We start from the raw sequence: 10052 nt of genomic DNA, 5'->3' as shown, positions 1-10052 counted from the left end.
CTATGAGGAGAGACTAGAGAAACTGGACCTTTTCAGCCTCCGCCAGAGGAGGTTGAGAGGCGACCTTGTGGCTGCCTATAAGTTCATCACGGGGGCACAGGAGGGAATTGGTGAGGTTTTATTCACCAAGGCGCCCCCAGGGGTTACAAGAAATACTGGCCACAAGCTAGCAGAGAGCAGATTTAGATTGGACATTAGGAAGAACTTCTTCACAGTTCGAGTGGCCAAGGTCTGGAACGGGCTCCCAAGGGAGGTGGTGCTCTCCCCTACCCTGGGGGTCTTCAAGAGGAGGTTGGATGAGTATCTAGCTGGGGTCATCTAGACCCAGCACTCTTTCCTGCCTATGCAGGGGGTCGGACTCGATGATCTATTGAGGTCCCTTCTGACCCTAACATCTATGAATCTATGAATATGCCAAGCTGGGGGTGGTGTCATGGATGTGGAGAATAGCAAATGTAGAACGTGTGTGAAAGAAGGGGGCAAGTGATCTGGGCAACTAAATGCCTCGTAATCTGACCTAGGTTGCAAACAAGGCTTTAGATCCATGTCTTTACATATTCTTGCTCTTAAATGTAAGTACATGGAAAGTGGAAAAAATGTAACATGGGTTTACCAAAGGGAGGTCATGCCAGGCCATTTTAATATTGTTCTTTGATGATATCTGATTTTCTAAAAAGGGAAGTGTGGGAGATCTCATGTATTCAGACTTTAGTAAAGTATCTGATACAGTGCTACCTGGAAAATTATTAATTAAGCAGAAGATGGGGATTAGTACAAGAATCAGAAGGAGACTGAGGAATTGGCTGAAACAGGAACAAGAGTGGATTGTGCTAAAAGGAGGAGCTTCTCAAAAACTTGGTGTTGGAGCTGATATTTGTAATGTTTTCATAAATGACCTTGCCAGTGAGTGGGTGAGTGAGAGCTAATAAGAACCACTGATACAAAGGTAGGGAGCATTGTTAGTACAGCATAGGACTGGAAGATTATGCAGAAAAACTTGGATATTCTTAAAGGGTGGCCTGAATAAAATTACATAAAATAAAACAGTACAAAGTGTGCTCACAGACCACCAGCAACAATTTATGTGATATGCTGGATGCTCATGAGCTGGAAATTACAGAGATAGAGGATGATGTGGGTGAGCTAGCTTGATATCATAGCTGTGAACCGTGAATGAGATGCATCTGTGAGAAAGCCAAATGTGACCCTATGATATTTCCAGCACAGTTCGTGAAGGGTCATTACCATTGTGGAAGGCACTGGGGAGACAGTTTTGGTAATTATTGCTCATGAAAGATGGAAGAACAGGTGCAGAGTTGGAATTACGAAGACCAGAGGTATGGACAGCCTATTTTATGAGAGGTGACCAAAAGTTTGGCTTATTTACTGCTGCAAAGTGAAAGCCAAGAGGGAATATGACTACTCTCTACACCAGGGAATAAGCAACAAAGAGGGACAGGAGCTATTTAATATGAAGGGTAACACTGCAACAACCTCCCAAAAGAAGCTGGGTGCAAAAATACCCAACAAGCTTTCAGATGGGACTTGAGCAGCTCCTGAAAGGAATTGTATGACGTGAAAGCTTGTAATACCTAGGCACTGTACTTGATGGCTCAGTCTCAGTGCATATGAGAGGAGGGGAATTGGGGTATAGTTGTACCTGTCTCCTCCCTGAAATTATGTGAACTTTCTTTTTGAATAGAAATTATAGCATGAGCTCTAGAAGTTTCCTAAGGTTTTTTTTGTTCTAAAAAAAGAAATAAAATGGGAAATCTAACTGCCCCCTCCAGGATGTATTGGGCCTCCAAGTTTCACTCACATGCTCTGCTTGTTGATCTCCTTCAATCCTACATTCTTAAAATGCAAACAGGCTTTGATTAACTAAACTCATTAATGAATAATTAACTAGGCCAAATTGGAGAACTTTATGAATTAAAACCAACATCTTAGCTCTTAGAAGCTAGTGGTTTTCACAGAACACAAATGTGATGACCCCTTACCGACAAGTGGAAAGGCAGCTGTATCCTGCACTCCCATTGCTGGTGGCTGGCAATAGCAGTTACAATCTACATATAAGATGAGAGGCAAATGGGGAGTACATACAGACTGGGGAGTGCAAGGGAAAAAAAGAAACAATATTTGTCAGCAAAGTAGTCAATTACCTCAGCACACAAGCAGCCTAACACTGGTCAAGAGTTTTTTTCTGTAGCTATCACAGCAAAAGGGGTTTTTGAGGTGGGTTTTGAAAAGGCTCAATGGATTGGAACAAGTTGGACAAAAACTGCTCAGGCACAAAATCAGGAAAGCACAAAGGTGGAGAAGTCATCCAATGCACACTGGGGGAAGACATGATAGCACATAGAGCAATTCCTTTAGCACAATTCTCCTTGTTTAGCAAACATAATCTTCACATACTGGCAGTACCGCCAAGAGTATTTGTCTAAATGCTTTCAATCAGCCATAATGAGCAGAACAAGTTTTCATCAAAATATCCCTCTAGAATGATGTTTGTTTTCACAATATGGCTCTGTTTGGCAGACTGCGGGGTCTTGATCAGTCAGAGCTGTATAAAAGGGCCGAGGGCTTGGGTGAATTATCTGGATTTTTTCTTAACAGGAGCGAGGTACGACCCAGACGGAGGAACAACAACCAGGTTTGGAAGTCTTCCTCCAGCTTTCTCTTTCCTTTGCTCTGTGTAAGGCAGGAAGGTGGGCTAGGCAGCAAGGTAGGAGTTACAGAAGTTCTTCTTTCAAGTTGTCTTTCATGGACACTGGTGTAGAAAGGTATCTGTCTCCCACTTCCCATGACATGGGATGGAGTTAAGGCAATTTCATGGAGTCCACAGAGAGCAGCCAGGAACCTGGAACAAGATCAGAGGGAAGGGGGAAGGGAGCCAGCTTCCATTGGCATTTTCTTTTCCAATTGTAGCTCTACAATCTTGGGTGAAATGGGGTGATTTAAAAAGCCCTGGCTCTGAACGTCTTGGCTTTGCTTGAGTCCAGCTGGCTCACTGACATAAAACAGCTTGTGTTTTAACATAAAGTAGCATTACTGCAATATAAAAGTGTTAGATACGTCAGGGAAAAACTCACCAATAGACTATATTTCTACTTAAACAAGGGCAAACATAAGGAAATGACCTGCTGGGTGGCACAGAAGTGGAAAGGGATCTTGGAGTCCTAGTGGACTCCAAGATGAACATGAGTCGGCAGTGTGACGAAGCCATCAGAAAAGCCAATGGCACTTTATCGTGCATCAGCAGATGCATGAAGAAGAACCAAGGAGGTGATACTTCCCCTCTATCGGGCGCTGGTCAGACCGCAGTTGGAGTACTGCGTGCAATTCTGGGCACCACACTTCAAGAAGGATGTGGATAACCTGGAGAGGGTCCAGAGAAGGGCCACTCGTATGGTTAAGGGCCTACAGACCAAGCCCTACGAGGAGAGACTAGAGAAACTGGACCTTTTCAGCCTCCGCCAGAGGAAGTTGAGAGGTGACCTTGTGGCTGCCTATAAGTTCATCACGGGGGCACAGAAGGGAATTGGTGAGGATTTATTCACCAAGGCGCCCCCGGGGGTTACAAGAAACAATGGCCACAAGCTAGCAGAGAGCAGATTTAGACTGGACCTTAGGAAGAACTTCTTCACAGTTAGAGTGGCCAAGGTCTGGAATGGGCTCCCAAGGGAGGTGGTGCTCTCCCCTACCCTGGGGGTCTTCAAGAGGAGGTTAGACGAGTATCTAGCTGGGGTCATCTAGACCCAGCACTCTTTCCTGCCTATGCAGGGGGTCAGACTCAATGATCTATTGAGGTCCCTTCCAACCCTAACATCTATGAATCTATAAGGGACACTTCGCTAAATCCATCACCAACTCTAAGACTAAATCTGCCTGTTCCTGATAACGTTTGTCCAGAGGCAGTCTCTCTGGCTGCAGTGGAAATTACCAGGAAGGAATGCCTCTACCACGAGTAAAGCATGATGGAGAATGGAAAAGGCATTTTTTAAAAACTCCCTTTATTCATGCAGTGGGAATATAGCAATTGAATGGCTACTCCCCGCCCCGTCCTTCTGTTGAGCTATTATATGCGCTTTCTAGAGCGGCTCAACATTTTCCCATCAGAATGTAATTGCAGCAGAGCAGGACTTTTTGGTTTGTTAGAAACAAAAATATTAACGAAAATAATTTTTGATTAATTTGTCCTTCTTTTCAAAATGAAAAAGGACACAAACTCTATTTTTTTTTTATAAACTGCAGGTTTTGCAAGGAAAAAAAACCCTCTCTGAAAATCATTTAATTTTCAATCCCTTATTGAAAAACTGAATAATTTTTTAGAATAAATTTTGATGAAAATGAAAAAAGTTTCATAAATTGCCATAAAAATAATTGGCACGTTGCATGCATTCATAAGCAACATTTTCCTCAACAGACTTCATCTGCTTGGGTAGTGGAGGCCTCTTTGCTTTCTATTCATATGGTTTGCAGGGTGGTGTAGCTTGTTTGAAGGCAAACTGCTCGCCAAAATTTGAGATTGTATTAGTAACAGAGGCTGGGAGCTAGTTAAAATTTGCAAACAGTTTTTACACATAAAAGCCTCAATTTCAGCTCACCACAAATCAAGGTTTTGTATTCTTCATTATTTGAGAGCATTCAGACACTTTTGGGGATGTCTTGAAAATGTTCACAATTCAGTACAATTTGCTAATATTATCACAGTTCATAGAGAAGGCACTACACTTCTGCTGGGTTTTTGGTTGTAGCCGTGTTGGTCTAAGGACATAGGCAGGCAAGGTTCTTTGGGTAGATGTGGTATCTTTTATTAGACCAGCTGAGTAATTAGAAAAACATTCTTTGCAAGCTTTCGGGCACAGTCACCCTTCTTGTGCCTGAAAGCTTGCAAAGAACTTTTTTCCAACTTCTCAGCTGGTCTAATAAAAGATATCATATCTACCCAAAGAACCTGGCCTGCCTACACTCTTTGGGTTATTCTCATCCTCCTCCTTAAGACCAGAGCTGTGCAACCACAAGATTTTCTATTTCTTGGGAATTCCATGATTTTGAAGTTTGCTCCAATTCAAAACAAAACTAAAATAATTTCAAATTTTCCACAACATGACATTCCAGGAAAATATTGTTGAGGTGAATGTTTTCAACCTTTTCTTAATATACTTGTCAATATATTAACAGCATTCTAAATTAAAAGTTATTGTGGGAAAAAATCACAGCTTTATACTACAGACGTGCTGAATGGAATGTCAACCCAGTCATTTTTTTCTTCACTTTTTTTCTCCCAAATTGAAATTTCATGGAGAATGACACTTTCCCTTAGGTAGTTTTGGTTCTGATGAAATACCTTTTTCCGACAGCAGAAGTTTCCACTGTAAATTTTTTACCAGCTCAGCTACATTTGTAACAAGCCATGGTCTTAATTTTTTGTTGTGCTCATCCTTGGGTAGGCATTTATACCAAAAGGAACTGGATATAAAAACAGGCATTATGATTTAGGGTAACTGCACTAGCTTTTCACTCATTTTTCCACTGATGAAAATGACTGCAAGAAGTGCTGTGCTGTGGATAACTCAGTTAATTATTCAGGTCAGATTGATCAACCAGTTCCAAGGGAGGTGGGTTTTTTTTGTGACTGTGTTAAATCATTGTCTTGCAACTTCCATGTATCTGACTATTTGTGTTCTACCTGAGGCCTGGGGCCATGCAGAGCATATTCTAGTAACAAAGACGACATTTATGGGCGTTCCTGCTCTCTTCCTTTAGCTTCTGTGGTGCGATGGAGACTGCAAACACCCAGAAGGCTGAGCAGAACACAGAAGCACAGAGTTCCCTTGAACTACAAAATTCATCTTTTCACTACGTACATGTCAAGTTAGAAGAGCATGAGCCTACAGACCTCAGCACCAAGGAGCTCATCCTGAAGAAAGCCAAAGAAGCCTGCAAGTGCAATCACCAAAGCATCATCACCTTCTTCTGCAAGCTGTTCCCAGTGCTGGAATGGCTTCCCCGGTACCAAATCAAAGAGCAGTTGCTCGGGGACGTCATCTCTGGGTTCATGGTGGCAATAGTTGCCATCCCACAGTCAATATCCTACTCCCTCTTAGCAAGCCAAGATCCTATCTATGGACTCTACACTAACTTCTTCTGCTGTATCATCTACTTTGCTATGGCCACCTCCCACCATAACAGTGTTGGCTCCTTTGGTGTCCTGTGCCTGATGATTGGGCAGTCTGTGAACCGGCAACTTCGGCTAGCAGGGTATGGTGAAGATGACGCTGGGTTTGCCCTGCAAATGAATTCCACATTCTCTAGCAATGGGACGGCCACCTGTGAGAAAAGCTGCTATGCAATCAAAGTGGGAATTTCTTTAAGTTTCCTTGTTGGTCTTTACCAGGTAAAGCAGTTTCATTATGTTTATCTTTCTCTTCTCTGGTGTAGAGACTTGCTTAAAACGCACACTTCTAAACTTCTAGCTCTTCAAAATACAGGTCTCAATTTAGATGATAGTTGGTAATAATGGTACTTACTCAGCTCCTTACTCTTTAAATGGTACAAGCCAAAATGCTAAATCCAAATACCTTTGATACCTGGCAATTTTTAAAAGCCATAATCTAGGTCTGAATTTTGGTCATGAATTTATTTTCCCACCAGGTAATAGTCCAGATCCTAGAAGCTGAATGAAATGTACTAAAGGAAGAATTTGAGAAGTGTGAAAAGATGGTTGTAAGCCATCTTTCCACTATACCATTCCTGGACTTGACTTGGTTCTTGGCATAACTTCTTTAGGGAGCTCTGAATTACATGAGAATAACAGCTTCCTATGTATGATTTGTGCCAGCAGTGTTTGTTTGGCTGTGGTATCCTCCAGGTCCATCTTTCCTGCTCTTGGCCTGCCCCTGACTTTCATTATCCTGAATGAAAACAAATGTTGTGTTTGGTTCATTGGTTTTATGCAATTTGGGGTATTTGTATGTTGTGTTGGGCTGCCTGAGCAGAACCATGCTGCAAAAGGGGACCTAGGGATTTGGCTAATCCTTTGGATTTCCCTGTCAACTAACTGCAGTTATTTGCTAGCAGGAGGGATCTTGTAGGCTGCTCTGTATTGTAGCCACTGGACCCACAGACCTACTCCAGTCCCCAGATTAGCTACTTCAAATAACAGTCTGTCTTACAACGGCCTGATCTCATGAATGCCCAGTCAATAAAATAGACAATGTCTTTAGAATGAAAGCTAATGGAAATGTGTCCTTGTTCTCCGCAGACTTTCACACAGGCACTAAGTGTAAAATTGGCTTTTTTTTCAGATCCTTCTGGGCGTTTTCCAGCTGGGCTTCATTGCTGTGTACCTGTCAGAACCCCTCCTGAGTGGCTTTGTGACTGGCTCCTCCCTGACTATTCTTACCTCCCAGATGAAGTACCTCCTAGGGTTGAAAATCCCTCGCCATGAAGGTATAGGGTCTCTTATCCTGACGTGGGTGGACATCTTCAGATACATCCGGATCACCAACATCTGTGACCTGGTAACTAGCTTGATTGCTTTGGCTGTCATTGTGCCAATCAAAGAAATCAATGCCCGGTATAAGGACAAGATGAAGGCACCATTCCCCATAGAACTGGTGGTGGTCATTGTAGCCACTTTGCTTTCATATTACCTTAACTTTGAAGGGCAATATAATTCAGCTGTTTGTGGGACCATCCCCACTGGCTTCAGGAAACCCACAGTACCAGATGTGCACCTTTTCTCCAGCCTGGCAATTGATGCTTTGCCCATTGCCATAATTGGTTTCGCAATGACTGTCTCTCTAGCAGAAATCTTTGCCAAAAAGCACAGTTACACTGTCCGGGCCAATCAAGAGATGATTGCTATTGGCATGTGCAACCTGGTCCCCTCTTTTTTTTACTCCTTTGCCAGTTCTGCAGCCTTGGCCAAGACTCTGCTTAAGGAATCCACAGGAAGCCATACACAGCTCTCAGGTTTGGTCACCTCAGCGGTGCTGCTGCTGGTGCTGCTGTGGATTGCCCCACTCTTTTACTCACTGCAGACCTGCATCTTGGGGGTAGTCACCATTGTCAACCTTCGGGGGGGCTTGCTGAAATTTGTGGACACCCATAAGATGTGGCAGCTCAGCAAGGTGGACTCTGTGGTTTGGTGGGTCACCATGCTGGCTTCTTCACTCCTCTCCACAGAGATAGGACTCTTGGTAGGGGTCTGCTTTGCCCTCCTATGCATTATTTTCCGCACCCAAAGACCCAGAGCCACTCTCCTAGGCAAGGTCAGCAACACTGAAATCTATGAAGATCTGTTCACTTATAAGAAACTCAGTAGCATTGCCAATATAAAGATCTTTAGGTTTGAATCCTCCCTTTACTATGCCAACAAGGACTACTTCAAGAGCGCGCTCTATCAGAAAACTGGAGTAAATCCTGCCGTGGTCTCTGCCAAACAACAGAAAGTTGAAGCCAAAGCCAAAGCAACCATGACCAACAGTAACAACTGCTTCTCTGCCAGGTTTAGCTGCCTCAAGTCTGCCAAGAAGGGAGTCCAGAAAACAGAGGTTCCTGTTCCCTCCATAGGTATGCACACCTTAATCATTGACTGTGGGGCCATGCAGTTCATTGACACAGTAGGACTTTCAGCGCTGAAGGAGACCCGCCAGGACTACAAGGAAGTTGGTATCCAGGTCCTGTTGGCCAATTGCAACCCGTCTATCCGGCGCCTACTCCAGGATGGGGGCTGGGCCAGCAAAACAGATGATGGTGAGCACCTGGCTTTCCACAGTGTCCACGATGCTGTGCAATTTGCTGAGAGACATTTTGAGGATAGCAAGGCAAAAGAGGCAGCTTTCCTTGACTCTGAAGTTCAGGACATCTTGGAGGACCTAAATTTCCCAGCTGATCTGTAGAAAGGGGGAGGAGGATTGGTTCACTTTCAACAGGGATGCATTTAGTGCAAAGCTCAGACCTCTTTTTTAATCTTGTTATACTCAGAGTATGCAGAGCACCCCAAGGCAATGTTAGCAGCAGGATAATGTCTGAAAGGGTTGGAGATTTAAGGAGAATGAACAAATGAATTGGGAGGGGCAGTGGGAAGGACCCCAAAGGCAATTACTAGGTGAAAGCCTGAAGTGGTACATCCTCCTTGCCTCAAGAGGGCACCTACACTGCAGGGGAGTATGAGCAAAGACATGGACATTTTTCAGATGGGAGATGTAAAGGAAGAGAGGATGCAGAGAGGACCTAAGACTGATGGGGACAGCCAGGAGAACAACCTATCAAATTTTGTAAACTCCTCATTTGAATGTGGGGACCCTGGAGTTAGCCCAATCTCAAAGGCAGGGTAGCCATCATCAGACCACCTCAGGGGGAACTGTGACAGTAGGAGATGTAGATGCTTATTGTCACTTGAAGCAGATTTGACTCTGAAGGGGTGTATGTAGGGCAGAGGATTGGATGTGGAGGTGCATGAACACTTACAAGGAAGGGAATGGGAGAATAGCAGATAGATAAAAGCCTTTGATAGATCTCTCACTCTTTGGGGATCCTTGCATGGGCAGATTTGACATCTGGTCCCTCCCTCAGCATGTGCTGCAGTGAGGTCCAATTAGCCCCGAAGCATCCTGTCCTTTTCTGCCTCCAGTGAGGGAGATCCCACAACCTCCCTTGGCAGTTTGATTGCAGTTCCGAATCACTCAACTCGTGACACAAGCATCCATAGCTTTATTGTTAGCTCTTCCTTCCTTGCTTTGCTTTCATCCTTCTCAACTGAAAAGACAACCCCATTCTATGCAGCAAATAGCATTCCTGGCCTTGATAGGTCACAATAATGAGACATAGACCTGCACTGTGTTGGTATGGGAAGGATGGAGTGGGCTGAGGGAGCCTGGTCCAGAACAAATGACAACTCTGAATTAAACCTCATGCCTCAGAGCTTGCACCAATTTAATATTGAGTAGAATGTAACTATATTAGATGTGCCTGACCAATCTAGTCTCTTTTTATGACCAGGTTACAAAATGCCTGGACACAGGAGGAGGGGTGGATGTCGT

The 10052-nt window shown here is 43.9% G+C and overlaps 1 protein-coding gene across 1 annotated transcript; it reads left to right on the top strand.

Annotated features, from left to right (window-relative positions):
* Positions 1-5782: 5782 nt before the first annotated feature.
* On the top strand, positions 5783-8909 carry LOC102563789 (sulfate transporter). Its single transcript, XM_059733419.1, has 2 exons — positions 5783-6400; positions 7311-8909. Exons 1-2 carry the CDS (start codon positions 5783-5785, stop codon positions 8907-8909), a joined length of 2217 nt encoding a protein of 738 aa, XP_059589402.1.
* Positions 8910-10052: the final 1143 nt, after the last annotated feature.

The sequence above is a fragment of the Alligator mississippiensis genome, chromosome 9 (assembly GCF_030867095.1).
Source record: "Alligator mississippiensis isolate rAllMis1 chromosome 9, rAllMis1, whole genome shotgun sequence".
In the NCBI taxonomy this organism is placed as follows: Eukaryota; Metazoa; Chordata; order Crocodylia; family Alligatoridae; genus Alligator; species Alligator mississippiensis.
The sequence above is the reverse complement of the archived record's forward strand: the minus strand, read 5'-3'. Positions and strand labels throughout refer to the sequence as shown.

What these genes read in the sequence shown, in the direction of transcription:
- LOC102563789 (XM_059733419.1), top strand. Translation starts at nt 5,783, where the DNA reads ATGGAGACTGCAAACACCCAGAAGGCTGAGCAGAACACAGAAGCACAG. An exon ending in TCCTTGTTGGTCTTTACCAG is followed by an intron (nt 6,401 to 7,310) that starts GTAAAGCAGTTT and finishes CTTTTTTTTCAG; the next exon opens with ATCCTTCTGGGCGTTTTCCA.